Consider the following 19,454-nt stretch of genomic DNA (forward strand, 5'->3'; position numbering starts at 1 on the left):
TGGGGGCCTGAGGCGCGCTCGCCACCCAGGCGAGCCCCGAGCGGGAGCCCTGGGGCCTAACGGCGCTGCCCAGGGACACCCCCCGCCCCCCCCGCCGCCGCGCACGCGCACGGAGCCGCGGCGGCGAACAGCGTCGCGTCGACTTCCGGGTCAGCTGTCGCTCGCACTGCCCGCCCCGCCCCGCCATGGAGGCCGGGCAGGGTCCCGGCGGCGGGGAGGCCGGCGACCCGGCCGAGGTACTGTCGTTTGCTCGGCGGCACTGCCTCTGGGAAGCCGCGAGATCTCGGTGGGGCTAAGGGCTGCTTCTGCGGAGGGCGAGGCGGCCGGCTCGGGGCCTGCACGCACCCTCCGCGGCCGGGGAGGGGGAGGGTTCCCGTCGGCCTTTCGCCCGCCCCTGCCCGGGGCTCCCTGGCGGCCCGCGGAGGCGGGGGGATGGTGCCCTTGAGGCCCTCCCGGCGGCCTCTCGTGAGGGGAGTCCCGGCAGGAGGTGTTCTCCCCGGTACCGGCGGCCGTCTCGCATCTGTCCTTCTCCCGACCGGCGATCTGGCGGGGTGCCCGGTCGCACGTCTTCCACGGCAGGAGAGGGTCATGCACCTCGGATAGAAACTTCTCACACGCTGGCAAAGCTGCTGGCTAGCTTTCACTAAATATATGCATGTCAGCGGACAACACGCACTGCATGGTTAAAACTCTTGACAAATATTTTAAAAAGGGTTTAATGAGCTGTCAGATTTCATCAGTTTGGAAGGCTGGTTGCAAGGCCCAAAGCAGGCTTTTCTGAAGAAAAAGGAGTGGACTGAGTTAGAATTTCACGGTGAACAAAATATTTTCTGCTCTCTCATGTGATTTGCAGAAGCACTGAATTTTTTAAATTATATATTTCACGTGACACTTATAGACAAAAGGCACCAGTCCCTGAAGTATAGCTGTGTGAAAGTACAGGCACTACAAGGTGTGAAAGTTAGACAAAGTTTTTAATTGAACAATTCCCACAAACCTTTCTTTTGCTCATTCTTCTCTAATTTATTTCCCTAATGAAAGAGGGAAGTACCTAAGCCTTATGTGCCAACAGAGGAGGAAAGACGACTCCTCAAGGAATGTGCTGAAGAGAGTGCCCGGTATAGAGGTAAGTTCAGTTTGCTGACAAACTTGGTTTGTTTTCTTTCACCCTTAGTTTTGGTTGTTATGTGAGACATTAAGGGAAGAAGGCCCGGGTCAGTGTATCACAGCAGTTGATTAACAAGCTTCAGCTGGTCTAAAATTGCTTCCCAGTAAATGTTCAGCCATGTAGGAGTTATACTTATTAAGAGTTTGCAGGACAGGAATTTTGTAAAAGGTGCAACATATTTTGTAAGGTTTATGCTTTATAATAAGATCCCTTAATATTTTAAATTAATATGATTAATAAAAGTCTGAATATATATATACTTCATGGAGTCTCTTGTTTATGTATCTGAATATTTTTTTTTTGTTATTTCTGCATTTTTATTTTCAATTTTTGTTGTTATCTTTAGAATGCAAGAATAAAATAGTTTAGCTTAGAACTATTGCTTTCTGTCTTTCTGGAGACTCATGAAAAGAGCAATGTATAAGTAGTTGCTCAGCTCAATTTCTGGAGAAAAGTTCTGTGTCTGTGCATGACCAGACGTCAGCCAACAGCATCCTGGCTTGTATTAGAAACAGTGTGACCAGCAGAAGTAGGGAGGTGATAGTCCCCCTGTACTCTGCACTGGTGAGGCCACACCTGGAGTATTGTGTCCAGTTTTGGGCACCTCAATACGAGAGAGATATCGAGGTGCTGGAGTGAGTGCAGATGAGGGCAACGAAGCTGGTGAAGGGCTTGGAGAACAAATCCTATGAGGAGAGATTGAGGGAGCTGGGACTGTTCAGTTTGAGGAGGAGAAGGCTGAGGGGAGACCTCATCACTCTCTACAACTACCTGAAAGGACATTGTAGAGAGGTTGGTGCTGGTCTCTTCTCACAGGTGATTAGTGACAGAACAAGAGGGAACAGTTTTAAACTCCAACGGGGGAGGTTCAGACTGGACATTAGGAAAAAATTTTTCACAGAAAGAGTGGTCAGACAGTGGAATAGGCTGCCCAGGGTGGTGGTGGAGTCACCATCCGTGGATGTGTTTAAGGGTTGTTTAGATGAGATGCTGGGGGATATGGTGTAGGGGAGAACTTTGTAGAGTGGGGCTGATGGTTGGACTCGATGATCCCAAGGGTCTTTTCCAACCTGAATGATTCTGTGGTTCTATGAAGTTTTGGGTTTCTTTTTCTGTAAGTAAAAGAAGATTCTCAAGCATGATTCTGCAGTCAGTAGTGATTTCTGTACTACAGCTAATAGACAGGAATAATAATACACTTGCATTGTTTTCACAGAAAACTTTGTGTCTCATCTTATTTGAAATACCAAAGCTATGTTGTTTGGTTTTTTTTCCACGAAACATTGAGAATTGATGGCGTTGCTTCTTAACATTGTTTCTGTAATCCAAAGGTTCAAGACATACCTGTTTTTTATACTCGGGGTCAAGAGGTTTGACCAAGCCTTCTGATGTGATTGTTACCCACTATTTTATTTTCAGTTGCTTTATTTTCCATTGCCGTGGCATTCTCCCCTTTTGCTTTTATTCAAATACCTGAAGACCTTCAGCTTGTTTGCTAAAATCTAGCTATTTTCCTTATAATTTTATAAGTGAAAAGAGTCAGGTTCCTTAGTAGCAAGAAGACAATCAGTAATCGAGAGATTTTTTTCAGGAGTTGTACTGTGTTGTTATCTTGCTGGGAGAGCCTAAAGCCTGTCACTGTTTTCTAGGTCTCCTGTCTTTGTTTCATTGTTCTGTGTTACATGTACTTAGATTGTTGTATTTGATATATTAAATACATATTATTTGAATGCCCCTGTGCAAGAGCTATGGGCTGCCTGTGTGACTGCCCGGAGGTCCTCATTTGTTACTGTATCAGTTCTTGTAATTCACAGATATTGCTGTACATTTCTGTATGAATGTACATTTGTGTATGTATTTGAGTAAGTTTGGTTACTCAAATTTCAAGCTGTAATCAATTTTTATCAGTTCTTACAAACCCTGTTTTGCAGTAGTTTCTACTGACACCTTCTATTTCAGAAATGCTTACTAGTCATTTCATAATGCAGTTTGATATACGCTTTACTGATATTACTGTTTTTAATCACATCATACAGTATAAGTTCTAATACTGTAAAAATTCACATTACAATCTACAATTTTATCCTTTGCACTTTTAATCTCACTAACAAAATCAAACTGGATCAATATGACTTTTTCCCCATAAAATCATTTTGATTAGGGTACATTACATTCCCATCCTTAGTTATGTGCTGTTGGCATATCAGTCTTCCATTATTTTTCCTAGGATTTATTTTATTTTGTTCCTGAAGCAGGAAAAGTACTTTTTGCCCATAGCAGTGAAAAAAATTGATATTTTCTGATTTATTAAGCTGCTTTTGGTTTTTTTTTCTACACTTGAATAATTATTCATATTAATTTTTATGTATGAACCCAATTTTCATTTACCTATTATCCTTTTAATTTCTAGTCACCCTTTTAGGTCATTTACATGCTCACATACTAGCATCTGTTTCCACTAAAGCGTATAACCTCTCTTTGACATCTGGAATATTTGTGTTGGGCCTGTAAGTCTCCAAGGGTTAGACTGAAGTCCTCTGTAATAAGTTCTTCTGGATTTTTTTTTTAACACACGCACACCCCACCCCCCCATTTTTTTCTCTTACAGTTTAGCTTCAAATTGGCACTGCCGTTCTATATCTCAGAAAATATAGAACTCTTAAATTGTGGAAAATCTAAGTCTAGAATCTCTAAAAGCATCAAGGTTTTAATTTTTAATAGATTGGAAGATTTTATTATCTATTTTGAAGCGTTACTTTAATCTTGCTTGTGAACCAAGGAGCCAATATTTTTTCTTAAAAGTGACATCCAGTCATATTTGCCCTAAAATTCTGCTTGGACTTCTAACCTAGTTTAGACCTGTCAGAATCTGTGAAGGAATAAATTCTTAGTTTGCAAAGTATATTTTAATACTGTGCTGTCCAAATTCTAAAAAATATCATTTATCCAAATATGAACTTAATTAGCAGATTGTAGGCATCAAAACACTATAAATATCTAGTGCTCTTGTTACACTTGCAAAAATTTCTCCCCTAGGTAAAGTTAAAGTCATTGAGCTTTTTTGTAACATCTACATTTTCAGACTTGCTTAAAATGTAATTTCCTTATGATACATCTACATCTTTAATGTAATTAACTTTAGTCTTCTGTCATGTTCGTTATTTCCATGTCACTGTATCTTGTGTAGGCATGGTGATCTTTACGAATAGTTTGAAAGTTAATCATCCCAATTCATAGTTATCTTTGCTTGAAATAAGCATTCCTTTTGGGTTTTGCCATCTTCAGATGCTTCCTGACACCTGAAGTCTTTCAATACAATAAAAACCCATGTGAACTTGTTAAGCTGCTCGCAACAGGCAGTAATGCTCTTCCATGTTTGTTGTCTACCCCTGAGTTGTATAGTTTGATCCGTAAGCTACAGAAAAAGCTGCCCTGTTCTTTAATTTGCTGGTGAATAAAACAGGTTACCTAATTTTAAACAATTACATTTATATCTCTCTAAAAATTTTTCCAAAGTTTTATGTTAAAACAAAATCAAGACTTCTGGTTATCAAGAATTTTTAGAGGTGTTGGCCTCTATGTCACTGTGTTCTGTCCTGAAGAACTGTGTGCGCTTCTCTGATTTAAAGTTTTAACCTTGATGCTGTAGCTAGACGTGGAATCTTGTCCTTAGAGCTTTATCCCGTCTGCCTTTGGCTTTTGTATTTTAGGAAGTAGGAAATCTAATGTAGAGAGGATGACTCATTAACCAGAATTGAATAATTTGTAGTAGGTCTTAAAAACTGGATTTGAGACTATTCCATTATTTATATATAGTTTGTGAATTTTACATATATATCCTTATATTCTTATACAAATGATCTTAGTGAGGCCTAGCAACTCTCATTTTATTGCATATTTTGTTAAATGTGGTTGAAAACACTGAAAATCATATTTTAAGCAACTTTTCTTCTTCTTCACAGCTTTTCCTTTGGCTGCAGTGAGCATGCTTGCTACTAGTTTCTTAATTAGGAAAGGTAAAGTGTAAACATACTTTGGATTAATCTGGATTTGCTCAGATGAAATATATTTCTGCTGTTAATACAGTTACTATAATAATATAATGTCTAATTTATTTGTAATTAAAAGAAGTTTAGACTCTTCAGCTTACATGACTTGCAGTTCCTAAAACTAAAGAAGGAGCAAAACTTTAAATCAAATTCCTGTTCATTTTTTATTATTTGACAAATGCAGTATCACAGTGATTATGAAACAGTATATTCTATAGTGTGTAGTAATACTGGGCGTGATATGATTAAAGAGGTAATTCTTAGATTTTTATAATTTTATGGGGAATTCAGACGTTAGGTTTTCTTGAATTTTCTTTAACATTAGGTGTAAAATAACCTGCTACCTACAAACATAGCTACAAACTAACCTACAAGCATAACTATAGTTGTTGTTTCTCAGCCCAGTTCTTAATAACTTATTACTGATTACTTTGATCCTCATTTTCAGGTGTTCTAAGAGACAGCTCAAGATTTGGCTCTTTTACGAAAGTTGCATGTAAGTAAGTGCTATGTATAAATTCAGCTTGTATTCATACCTTAGGTTCTGGAGTCTGTTACACAGAGGTAATTCCCATGAAACGTGCTGGCTGATTCACTGTGACTCCACGCTGTGCTTACATTGGTACAACTGTGCCTGAAGATTTGGAGTAAATGATCTGATATATCCAGTGAATAAGTTTCACCTTCCTGCAGTTAATTCTAATGGTCAGCAACATTTTAGCTATGTTTCTTAACTTACAGCATCTCATACTGCAAGAACCTGTTCAGTGTCAAGAGGTTTTTGCATTTGTTCACTATCTTTGAATTTGTGCAGCATGTTTTGGACAAGTTTTGTTTATAGGCTTTCCATAAGATTGTAAGATTTGAAATATGCTTGACAAGACTAATGTCAGAATTTAAGATAAAAACATTGTAAATAGATACTGTACCAGCTTACTTTAAATTACTTTGCCAGAGTACACCCGCTCCTCCCTTCCTAATTTGAAGGTCTTTATTCATGCAGCTCACTTGTCCCATTCAGGCTATTTTAGTGCCTTTTTTTCCTGGACGTTACGTATGTACAATTGGAGGAAAACGGTAATTTCATTTGAATGATTTTGGAATAAGTATAATCAAAAATAGATTAATAAATTAACCTTTTCAATGTAATACATGACAGTAAACCAGGAAGTTGCCATCTTGCCAATCTGCCCAGATACAGTCAGTTACTCTTACAGTTTACTTCAGTGGGAAGAGGATAAAACCCATGATTTGTGGTGAAGGAAGTGATGTTTAAGCAGATAAATGAATGTGAGAGACTAGGGCTGCCATTTGTTTATGCTAAATTCTACTTGCTTTCTTTGAACACCAAACAATGGTATAACACAAACATTCCTAATAAATAATAGAATTATTATTTCCCTGATCGCTCCTATGCATTTCTAGTTAAGGACCACATTCCTCCTATTTAATAGAACTAAGTTTTGAAATCAAGGGAAAAAATGAGGAGCAGCTGGACTGGACCAACTATTCTTCATGTTAAGATTATAAGCCAAAATACTTCTGGCTTCTCCTTTTCGATGTTCACTGGAGACATATGAACTTTCATTTTATACTAAAAGAATTTTCCATAAAGTGTGTATTTTCATTGTTTTTCAGTAGGTAACTTCGTGTGATTTATATGCATGTTAAGTTGGGGATTTTTCTGGCACATAGTTGGACTGTAAAAGGCCCGAGTTAAGCAGTTTTCGTTTCATCTTCACATTGCTTAGGTCAGATGTGCCTACTGTCTACAGGATCTTCCTGAAAACTATTGCCAGGGACATAGTTTACAGGTCCAAATTATGTCTCATAATTTAACTGCACATTCCTCCTGCAGTGAAATCAGATTAAAGGAAGCAGTGCAGTTGTGTTTCATGGTTTGTTTTCTTTTTTATTTTTCCTCCATGAGTACTAAAACAAGAGCATATGCAATTCCAGGCACTGCTGCTAGCTCACAGCTAGCTGATGCTAAACAATGGTAAGACAGTTCCAGACAGTTCTTGCTTTTCTGGTGTCTCTGATCTGAGCGTATTGCTGCTGCATCTGTTGATTACAGTAGTCTGTCTTTGACAATGGTGTGTCACTTGTGGTTGTTAGATTCTTATTCCGAAGAGTATCTATGCCTGATCACAGTAGTTGGTCTTTTATATCTAACTAACATAGTTGAGCCAGGTTTTCTTCAGTCTCTATCTTGCATCTTTCCTGCTTTGCCCCTCTTGGTTTTATCTGGAAGTTGAGAGGTGTTTCATTTTCCAGATAGGAATTTTCAGATTCCAGGATGTTCTTCTGCCTACAGGAATTATTCATAACTTCTCTCAGTAGTCTTCTAGGCACTCTGACACTTTAATGGAACTCCTAGTTAGTCATGACTGATACACTACATTGACAGCATCCCCGTCAACATAGCATAGAGCTATTGGTCCTCTATCCCTGTTTGGCAATGATCCATATGTCCTGCTTCATGTTAGCCTGCAGTGGGACCTGCCCTCTTTTATCAATCTCTGATCAGCTTCTCTAAGGTCTTGTCACAGTGAATACAGAAGCAGAGGGCAACAAGATATAATTTATTGTGCTAACTTCAAAAATGTGGCTCATCTGGCTGTTAGTTCTGTAATAAGAGAAACCAAGTATTTTAGTCAATAATTACTTTGGGTGAAACATCTTCCAGAGAGATGCTTCCACTTTTCTTGACTGGAAGGCCTCAAGAAAAGAGACTTTCTCTTTGTAATTTATACCAAAGATTAATTATCTTTGCTGCTTAGCTTTAGTTTGGTAAATATTTAGTTTGAATTCTTGTTGGGCTGTTTTTCCTTTCAGGGGCTTGTAATTTTTTCCTTTGTGCATATTTATAGCATTTGAGGTGTCTTCCAGTTTTTTTTTTTTACCTGTTAAACAGCTAAACCCTTATATTTCTCAGTTGTAAACTTCACTCGTAGTTGTGGCTGTTCTCTTTTCCCTTGGAAAAGGATTTTTAACTTCCTTTTGAAAATACAGATATTAGAACAGGAATCACAGTTTCAGTACCAGTACAGCAGAGTAGGGTAAAATCCCCTTTTATATTGATTCTCAGGCGATGTAATCCACAGCGTGAGGACCTCAGAGGATTAGTGTTACTGGTAATTAACTCTTCCTGACTTAAAGATGATGGAGTATTTAGTCTTTGTATTTAGAAAATACTCATTGCATATGAAAGAAGGGTCTAGTCCTTTGCTCATAAAAAGTTGACAAGAAAACTTCTGTTAATTGCCATTGAATCCTTCATACTCCGTTTGACCCACTCATAAAACTTGAAGGAGTCAGTTGATGGAAATCACCAGTTTTAATCCCAGAAAGAACTATCGCAATCGTTTATTCTTATGTCCTGTCTAGCAGATGAAAACAGCTCATGCACTAAATTGAAAGCATTTGCCTAGTGGTTGTGAGGGTTCAGCTAATTCAGTTGTTTGCCCTCTGGCAACCATACCATAGAACTCTCTTCAGAAGATACTAAGCGTAATACCAAGTTTATTTAGACTCCTCTTCATATTAGTGAAAGCGTTTTCAGGATCTGACTGTTCTGATGGATTAAATGAGAAGAATTTACTACCTTTGTTTATTCCTGGCTGTTTTATCATCTTTGATAGTTAATTGTTATTCCTGGATCTTGGGAAAAACTGATTGCAATTACTTTCCTTTTTTTGTCACCTTTCATGAAGTACTAGCTGAAATCATCTGATGCTCATGCCATGTCTAAATCATTGCTCTATGTCTCTGTTCAGCTGTTGCATTTGTTTTTAGTACCCTTTGTCTGCAGAAGCAGAGATGATTACTGCATGGTTTTGGTTTAGAACTAAACTTTTTTTTCTTCAAGATACTGTGTACTTTATTTGAAATTATTTTAAAAACTATATTGAATATTATGATACAGCATATAAACCCGTCTTTTTTTTTTCTTTTAAAAAAGTTGCTGGAATGTGTGGATACCTGGGTGGAAAGATATCCTACTTGCCAATCTGTAGCGAAAAATTTAAGAAACTGAAGGATTCCCCAATAGGAGATGTTCTACGACAAGCTCAGAGACATAGTTCACATAAGTAAGAATTTAATTCTCTTTTAAACTTAAAACTTATTCTTGAATAGAACATTTTTAATACTAACACATCAAGGCTATGTTTGCAACTTTCAGAGATCTTCAGAGCTGCACATTCTCTTTTTTCCCTATTAGCCCAAATCTACCACTTTCAGGAAGCTGTATAAGCTGGCCGGCTATGAAACACGCATTTTGAGCTCTGTACATACAACTGATTGCTTTGAGGAGTAGAAAAAGACATCTTTTACTTAGCAAAATGTATTCCTTGTAAATTAAGATGTTGTTTTCCCATGGAATTTACTCACAGCAGTGTGACAGCAGAAGTTGCCTCCTTAGTTTAGAAGTAAACTAAGTTAACTGAAATAGTGTTATGTTCTGGAAGCTTTTCCCATAGTTTAGTTTGATTGAAGTAGGAGGAGGGTGGAAATGATTTCAGTGTTTATCAAAGGAAAGAGCTCAGTAAACAATATCAGTGCAGGAAGAAGCATGGTGGTCAAACTTACTGCCATTTGTTTAAATCCTTTACATCTGTAACAGCATTATGCTGTGCATATGAGAAACTCATCAGGTTCTTAAAACTATTTCCTGTTTTGTTCCAGAATGTTTTCTACCTCAAGTGGGTTTTAATTGCAAACTACTTTCAGAATATCTCACTTCAAGCCTTGATTGAAAACTGGGAGAATAGTGTTTGGATAGTGAGTAGTAGTCCTGCTATGTATGTGCTAAGATTTGTTAAATATTTATAAAGGATTTGGTTAAATTCTTAATTACTTCATAAATTCAGATTTATGACAGTTTTGTCTGCAAGATCTACCTTTATTCTGAAATGTTTATGTTCTTATGGCCTCAAACATAATTTTAGGAGTTACCACTTTACACATGTACTGTGTAAACTGAGCTGAATGGGAGCTAGACTTGTCCCTTTACCCCACTCTAGTTTCTAATAATTGTCAGGATTGTTAACTGTGTTTACTCTAGGTGAGAACCTGTTTAAGTGCCATCATCTGCTGCACCAATAAGTCCCTTCAACCTTTAATGGCCCATTCTTTTGCATCTGTAAAATTTTATTTCCTAAGTAATAAATTCCTTTTTTTTCCTTGGTTGAATGATTAATTTCAATTCATTCAAATTGCATTATCGCAATACATGCATGCTACTCTTTTAAGCCAGGAACAGAAATAATTACATTTTCATGGTCATTATACATCTACTAATTAATGTGTTTTGGTAATTCTGATTTGCAGTTAAAATTAGGTAAGGAGCTAAAAGATTAGATAGTTCTTTAAAGCTCTGTTTGCATATGCTTTACAAATAAGGCAATAAGGCTTACCTCTGTATGTTTATTGTGAGAACAAAACAAAGACTAATTGCAAATGCTTTTCATGTGAAACTAAAAGTACAACTAAGCAGAAATTTAAAGTAAAAAAACTAATAAATACTCTAGAGACATTCTAGTGGCACCAAGTGGTGGCATTCTTGATAGAGATGTGTTCTGTAGTGGTTTGCAGGGCCATTCCGAGTATGTAGTGGATGCTTTAAAATATCAGACATCAGTTTCCAGAATATTCTTTATACAATCTTACCTTTCTCTCTTAAGAGAAAATTTGGTAATGTTTCTGCCAAATTCAGCAACCAATAAACTTTCATAATTTAATTTCCCCAAGATAGCTCTTCATTCTCCTTTTCTTCTGCTGTTCTGTGCTGATCAATTACAGCAGCTTCTAATGATGAAGAGTTTTAAATTTCAAATTCTTCCTAAAAGGCCTTTAAAAATAACTGTAGTTCATGCTACCACTACTTACATGGGCACACCCTGTACTATTTATGTCTGATGTGTTTTGTTCTGTCTGAAGACTCCCTGGGGGGAGGGATTGTCATTTTTGTCTTGTAAAGTGCAAGTCTCTTTTGTCTTCTGGAGATTTTCAGGTGGGATTTAAGTTTCTGGGAGGAAGGGAAGAGCGTTGGGAAGGGACTAGATAGATCTTTGCAATGTAAAGAAGAAAAAAACCACCCCAAACTTTATTTAAGACAATAATTCGTGTTTGAAACTAAATAATTCAAAATAGAAGAGTGCTTTCTTGAACTGCACATATTGTTACTCATACAGATCCATTTTTAACTTCAGTATTTCTGTATTTAATATTTAATTTTATTATTTTCCAGCCGTTCCAGTCGGAAATCTGAATTTTCAGACATGCCTTCTCAGTCGTTTGCTGAGCCTTCTTCTCCAAGGGCTGGATTCCCACTTTCTTCCGGCTATTCAGATGATTATAGTTCAACAGATAGAGCCCTCTCAAGTTATGAACCCGTTCCATTCAGTGCTTCCCTGAATGAATCTTCACCTACAGGAATTACTGATTACACTGTTCAAGGTGTGTTTTGTCTTAATATTCAGCAGTTTGTAGTACGATGACTTGCCTTTCTCTTAGATACTTCTCTTACTAAACTATGTATTTTCATCCCATACAAACATACATGGTACAATATAGTGGTTTTGAGTGAAACAGCTTGAAGTTCCCAGAATTGTTTTTACACAGAAGCGAAATGTAGGTATTATTTTGTGTTCTAATGTTCTAAGTGTAAACTAAATTCAGGGCTTTTTTCATGTTTTGGTAGCACTAATTGCAAGTAAGTATCGTAAATTAATTTACAAGGTTTAATCTGTTGTGAAACTAAACCTGCAAAAAACTCAGCCTGACTTGAAGTTCCTTTTGAATTAAGGTGAATATGCCATCCTTTCACTGCACCAAATAAACCATGGTCTCTACCTTTTGTCTGCTAGCCTTTCTGAGGTTATTTAGTTTTCACCAGTGGTGGTGCTGTAACTATATACTACTATAATTCAGTGACATTAAACTTTTTTATAATGTGACAAACATTTAAATCTTCTGAGAACTGAATGCATATTGTGTTCTGTCCAGCAACAGCTGATTTTCTCACGGAGAACTAAAATGGTTTTCAAGTACTGTTCTGTGCAGCTGTTCCCTTCCTTCCAGTTTGAACTCCGTCCTCCACTAGTGCAGGGGAAGCACACGATTCTGAATTCAGGTCTCTCTGGTACACAGAGGAGGAAGTTACTGTCAAATGCAGAGTTTCATACTTTAAATTAATTTGGATTTTTTAATTCCTTTATGGAAAAGGTTTTATTTCACAAAAGTCCTTTCAATCAATTCTGGTTTAGTTATATAAAAGTATCGGGTGTAAATGGGTCAAGGAAATTGTAATTACATTTCATCAGAAATATCAATAGCTGGTAGAACCTTCATTATAGAATCAAGGTTCTGCATTATAAATGTAGATAAGAGGATAAAATGTTTATCAGGTGACATATGATGGATGTAGTCCTAATTCTTTTCTGAAAGCAGAATTTAAAGCCTGAATGCAAACCCTTGAGCTTCACCTAGATTTCTCTTCAGAAATCATAAATATATCACATGTATGATTGTCGTAAATTTTAGATAAAGTGACCAGAATTGGTTTATCCATCAGCTGTTAGGATTTCCATTGGGTAAAATGAGGAAGAGGAGTTAACTGCCAGTCTTCCAAAGCAGTTTGACAAAATGAAAAGGATAAAAGGAATGTATTCATTAAAGACCACATACATTCTCGGTTGCATTTAGAATTGCAGCTGTCATGCTCCTTTTCATTTGGGATTGAGCTGTAATTAACTGGCATACTAGAACAGGTTGTAGCCAAGTTTTGGGGTGTGATGCAAGTTCTTGTATTTTGATGTTTTTGTTTTCAGATCCCGCTCCAATTCCAGAAGAAAGCCGTAAAAAAAAAGGTATCACGTATGAAGAATTAAGGAATAAACACAGAGAGACATATGAGGTTATGATGCCACCAAAGGCAGAAATGCCGAGCAAGTTTTCACAGGAAAAAACAGCTAAGGAAGGTAATACACTGATTTACAGAAATACATAGTAAATTCAAATATTGACAATAATGTTAAAAATGGTTACAAACTCAAGGCTTAATTCTGCTTACCCTTTGAGCAATTTATTTTTACAGGATCTGCAGGTATCTCATATGTGATGTGGTCTGTAGTTTCATATTTCAAATTAATTCTTTTTTTAAAAAATGTTGATCTTCCAATAGCAAATTATAATTCCTCTTCTCTAGCCATATTGCTTGTTGTCACACTGAAAATGTCATAACTTTTGGTTTATTGAATATATCGAGCAACCTCTTTCAACAAAGAATTCTCTGAGCCCAGAGCTTATGCTGAAGAGTTTTAGCTATGGAAGGGGGTGTATATTTTAGATAGCATTGTTCTCTCAAAATAGAGCACATGGTTGATGGTTTTGAAGAGGAGGGTATTTATTTTTATGAATTGTTTCATGTGGAATTAGTGGATTTCTATAGAGGCATTGTTTATAGAGGTTCATTTTCTACATTAAATCTCAAAGGAAGGAAACAGTATTTGGCAGCAATATTGAGACTTGTTTTCACAGTGAAAAACAAAACTACACAGCAAAATAAGAATGCAATGTCCTGAAGAATAAGATGCCATTCAGTCAACTTTTTGACTCAATCAATTTTTTGAAATGGAGACACACAGAAGCGGTTCATAATTGCTCTAGAACTTGTTAAATTTAGTGTGCCATCTGTGAAAATAATGTTAGCAAGAGGAATGCTTTATCATTTAACACACCACTGGGCTAGTCAGCTTGAATTGTTTGAGTTTGTGTGCAGAGTCCAGTCTTGTCAATCCTGTTGCAACAAGATTTGTAGGAATAGCTAACTCTCCTATTTGGTGTAACAGGTGGTAATAAGCATAGAAAAGTGTTTCAGAGCAGAAATCTCTGAAGCGGTAGTAGTAAGCTTTGGAACAGCGTTGCTTAAGAGTGTCAGTCTATTTCATGCTTGTGAGTTACTTTCTCCAGATCATCTGTCTTTGTTCAGATCTACACAGTCTTGAAATAAAAATTACAAACAATTATTGGGTAATGATTTAAATCTGTTATTTCAAGGATGAAAGCCTTTTTCTCTTATCACATGGCTATACCAAATGAGACATTAAAAAATTATTGAAGCTGTAGTTTCAGATTGCTGCTGAATTCTATCAGCTGACACTTCAACTTTGGCTGCAACTCAAGGAGAAAAGGAGAATTTACAGCCTTTGGAGGAAGGAGCTAGCCACTCACAGTGATTACAAAGAGGCTGTGAGGCTATGCAGGGCAGAAATCAGGAAGTCCAAAGCCCGGCTGGAAATTAATCTGGCTTCAGCAATCAAAGATAACAAGAAAGATAACAAGAAATGTTTCTATAAGTATGTCAATAGCAAAAGAAAGACCAGGGAGAGTCTCCATCCCCTGCTAGATGCTGAAGGAAACTTGGTAGCAAGTGATGAGGGGAAGGCTGAGGTCCTTAATGCCTTCTTTGCCTCAGTCTTTAATAACAAGACTAGTTGTATTGAGGGAATCTAGCCTCCTCAGCCAGATGATAGAGACTGGGAGAACGACCCCCCCGCAATCCAGGAGAGAGTCAGTGACCTGCTACATCACATAGACACACACAAGTCTATGGGACCGGATGGGATACACCCGAGGGTGCTGAAGGAGCTGGCTGGGGTGCTCACCAAGCCACTTTCCATCATTTACCAGCAGTCCTGGCTGACTGGGGAGGTCCCAACAGATTGGAAATTGGCCAATGTGATGCCCATCTATAAGAAGGGTTGGAAGGATGATCTGGGAAATTACAGGCCTGTCAGCTTGACTTCGGTACCCGAGAAGCTGATGGAGCAGCTCATCCAGAGTACCATCTTACAACACATGCAGGACAATCAGGGGATCAGGCCCAGTCAGCATGGGTTTATGAAAGGCAGGTCATGCTTGACAGACCTGATCTCCTTCTACGACAGAGTGACCTGCTTATTGGATGAGGGAAAGGCTGTGGATGTAGTTTACCTTGACTTTAGCAAGGCCTTTGACACCGTTTCCCACAGCATTCTCCTGGCGAAACTGGCTGCTCGAGGCTTAGATGATCGCACGCTTTGCTGGGTGAAAAACTGGCTGGATGGCCGGGCCCAAAGAGTTGTGGTGAATGGAGTTAAATCCAGTTGGCGGCCGGTCACGAGTGGTGTCCCCCAGGGCTCGGTTTTGGGGCCACTCTTGTTTAACATCTTTATTGATGATCTAGACGAGGGGATCGAATGCACCCTCAGTAAGTTTGCAGATGACACCAAGCTGGGTTGGAGTGTTGATCTGCTCGAGGGTAGGGAGGCTCTGCAGAGAGATCTGGACAGGCTGGAGCGATGGGCTAAGGCCAACGGTATGAGCTTCAAGAAGGCCAAATGCTGGGTGCTGCACTTGGGCCACAACAACCCCCAGCAGTGCTACAGGCTTGGGGAGGAGTGGCTGGAGAGCTGCCAGTCAGAGAGGGACATGAGGGTGTTGATTGACAGCCCACTGAACATGAGCCAGCAGTGTGCCCAGGTGGCCAAGAAGGCCAATGGCATCCTGGCTTGCATCAGAAATAGCGTGGCCAGCAGGGACAGGGAAGGGATCTTACCCCTGTACTCGGCACTGGTGAGGCCGCACCTCGATTACTGTGTTCAGTTTTGGGCCTCTCACTACAAAAAGGACATTGAATTACTCGAGCGTGTCCAAAGACGGGCAACGAAGCTGGTGCAGGGTCTGGAGCACATGTCGTACGAGGAGTGGCTGAGGGAACTGGGGTTGTTTAGTCTGGAGAAGAGGAGGCTGAGGGGAGACCTCATCGCCCTCTACAACTACCTGAAAGGAGGTTGCAGAGAGCTGGGGATGAGTCTCTTTAACCAAGTAATAAGCGATAGGACAAGAGGGAATGGCCTCAAGTTGCGCCAGGGAAGGTTTAGACTAGATGTCAGGAAGTATTTCTTTACAGAATGGGTTATTAGGCAGTGGAATAGGCTGCCCAGGGAGGTGGTAGAGTCCCCATCCCTGGAGGTGTTTAAGAATAGGGTCGACATAGCGCTGAGGGATATGGTGTAGATGGGAACTGACAGTGTTAGGTTAATGGTTGGACTAGATGATCTTCAAGGTCCTTTCCAACCTCGTTGATTCTGTGATTCATTGATTTACTCAATGTTTCTTTTTCAAGATATTTCTCCACAAATAGCCTAGAAATGTCACTGGAAAACTGTACACAGAAATCTTAAGGAACGTTCTGCAAACCTTGCCATATTCCATGGCAAATCTTGTGGCTGTGAAATAAGAATATGTGTTCATTATTTTTAGTTATTTGAGGTCTATAAAAGACCGCTCTAAAATGTTGATCAAATACTGTGTTCCGTTTGATGGTTATACTCAGGCTTTGAGAAATTCAGACATGTTTTACAAATGCAAGTACATTTAAATCTACAGTTCAGGGATTCTACCATTGTTGATTTTGCTTCTTGTGTCACGCTGGACATGTTACTTGTACACCAGCTCATATGTCCTGACTTGTTCCCCCTTTGTTCATCCTCTTATCTCTGCGTCGTAGGAACCAGACTAGCAAATAGGAGACACTGTTTTTTGCCCTTTGTTACAAGGACATAAGGGAAGACAAACCATGTTTAAACCAGTTTTAAGCAGTCCCTAACTTCATATGCTGGGGCCTTTTGCATTCGTTGTAGCTGTACAAATAATGTGCATCTGCATAGTGATCTGGACTGGACCATTTTCCAGGGAATGAGCACAGCCTGCTCAGCTGCCATGGTTAATAGAAGTGGAAATCAAACTGTACTTTGAGAGAGCTTCTCATTGTGCCTCACTGCAATATCAATCAGCTTAAAAGAGATTTGTCAGTGCATTATGTTGAGTTTGCTGACATCTCACTGAAACAAGGACCATGCATTCTGCTCTATTCCACTGGTTCTACTGCAGATAGGTATTAATAAACAGTGGGCCTGGTAATTAATCTGCAAGTAGATCTATAAAGGGGTGCCTGACTAGTGTCAGGTTTGTATGGATCCATCCTTTACCTTGTCAGTGATGGCAGTCAATTACAGACCACTTTGCAGCTCACTTTCAAGAGAGCATCTTTTTCCCTTTCTGGTCATTGTTCAGTTAGGCATGACATACTTCTGAATAAATCCATTAAGACCAATACCCTGGGTTTTTTTTTTACTCTCTGACTCAGTCCTATACTAAAGGAAGCTGCCAAATAATGGCTGAGTAGTTTCCTAGTAGGGATTACTGATTTCTGTTTGTGTTTGAACACGTGTTTTTAACAATCCTGAATCCATCCAATTGTCCACGTAACTAGATTATGTAGCCACATTATTTATCCTAACGATCCTTGCCTGTTTCCTCCAATTGTCTTTGTTTCATCCACATGTTGCATTTGTTTCAAAGTAATTACAAATTCTGTAGAGCAGGAATTAGCACAGTAGGCCTCTTGACTGAATATTAATTCATTAAAGAAGAATGATTAACAAACTCTTTTCCCCATTTATTCAAAAGTAGCTTTAATTAATGTCTGTTGTGCTGTGACTGACACTCTCCCCACCTACCACTTTAAATGATAATGCATTTCATCATATTATTCAGCATTGTATAAGATAAACTTTTGCAGTTAAGTCATATGTGACTAATTTTTCTTCTTTTCTTTAGTTAAAGTAAATAAATATGGAGATACCTGGGATGAGTAAGAGCCGAATGAAGAACTGAAGAAAATAATCTCCTGTCTGATAACTTGAACTTCATCTAGATTAGTCACAAGTATCAGCACCTTTGGTGTGTTCTGCTGGGCACAGCTATTAATAAATGAGGAGAAAATCCTGACTTGCCAGAAGATTTAAAAAAAAAAAAAGTATTTAGGCTTAATTTTTTTTTTAATTTTGCATAAATGGCAAGCGACGCTACTGTGAGGTGTCATGACTGTAAACAATTTGTGCTGTTGTTTAAGAATGAAAAGGGTAACTGGCAATAACTAATATAAATGTATAGCAAAACGTAAAAATATATGTAAATAAATGCAATCACATGTACTGGGAAGGGAGAAATATCAGAATCTTTGGAAATTTTAAAGAGTTGCATTAAAAGTTACCTGTAGAACTCACCTCTCACTTTGTTTTGTCTGAAAGGGATATGCTGGAAGCCTCAAATTGTCATAGTTGGTTAGTAGTGTCTGGAATAATACTGAACTATTCAGGGACAAAGTGCTGAGGAACCTAGCCAAACACATAAGTAAGCATACTTCACTGTTTTTCAAAATGGTTTCACGGTGCCAGCTATATTTTTAGACTGATGTTCTGACTTTCCCACACTGGGTCTCTTCAGAGAGTCATTTTGGAAGAAAATGATTCAGTGAAACTCCAGATATTTAAAATAGCTACATTTAAGTGCAGAAGGTTATAAACCTGACAAACTTTGGTAAAAGTTTGAATATCTTGGTTAATATTAGGTTTTTTGTATTTAGCCTTATTTCTCAATTTGTGCATGTTATCACAAAAAAAACAGGTTTATGGAGAAAAGATCCTGATCAGTGGAATACTGCATTATTATTACCTGTAAGAATACGGCTACATTGGCAAAACTACTGAAGAGTATTTCCTAATGTTTGCATTACCTGCTCTGTCTCAGTGAAAATGTTGTCTTCCATGAGGAAATCTCATATTCTCACCTGTGCTGTTTCATCTCACAGCATTGTGTTTCTTTTGGGGTTTTGGCTATAGGGACAAAAAACCATTATGAAGTTGATAGCATAAAAGCATTCCTGACATCCTTGTTGGAGAAGGAAAATAACTTATCCACCAGGATGGAAATACTCAAAGACCTTATTGATTTAGTGAACTAGTAGCAGTGCAGCATGAATGAGAAGATTATTTTGGAGCGGTACGGAGCAGTCAGCTGAAATGAGGAGGAAAAAAGGCAGGGGAAGATGTGAATGCTTAAAGAACCTAATACTACCTATAATAATCAAAACAGGAAGATTGTTTTCAGAAAAGCTAATCTTCAAAAAAAAAGGAATGTCCTAATCAGATGAAGTTGTATCAGAAATTTAACTTAGAGAATGCTTCTCATGGCCATGATGAGAGAACTCTGAAAATGCACAGTCTGCCAGAATTATATTGCTGTGGTTTTTTAGTGCACTATTCCAAAGCTGATTAGATTTATTATGAAAACACAAAGTTTCTTAGTTGTGAGTTATGCAAGTAACAGGAGGTAGAAGATTCGGA

General features: G+C 38.5%; 1 protein-coding gene across 1 annotated transcript; it reads left to right on the forward strand.

The window, feature by feature from the left end:
• Positions 1 to 84: 84 nt before the first annotated feature.
• Positions 85 to 18,334, forward strand: OCIAD1 (OCIA domain containing 1). The gene is made up of 8 exons (XM_074866152.1): positions 85 to 236; positions 1,042 to 1,126; positions 5,131 to 5,184; positions 5,666 to 5,713; positions 9,182 to 9,311; positions 11,471 to 11,679; positions 13,053 to 13,202; positions 17,887 to 18,334. The coding sequence occupies exons 1-8, from the start codon at positions 186 to 188 to the stop codon at positions 17,922 to 17,924; spliced, it is 765 nt and encodes a 254-aa protein (XP_074722253.1). The 5' UTR covers positions 85 to 185; the 3' UTR covers positions 17,925 to 18,334.
• The last annotated feature ends 1,120 nt before the right edge of the window (positions 18,335 to 19,454 follow it).

The sequence above is a fragment of the Strix uralensis genome, chromosome 4 (genome assembly GCF_047716275.1).
Source record: "Strix uralensis isolate ZFMK-TIS-50842 chromosome 4, bStrUra1, whole genome shotgun sequence".
NCBI classification, from domain to species: domain Eukaryota; kingdom Metazoa; phylum Chordata; class Aves; order Strigiformes; family Strigidae; genus Strix; species Strix uralensis.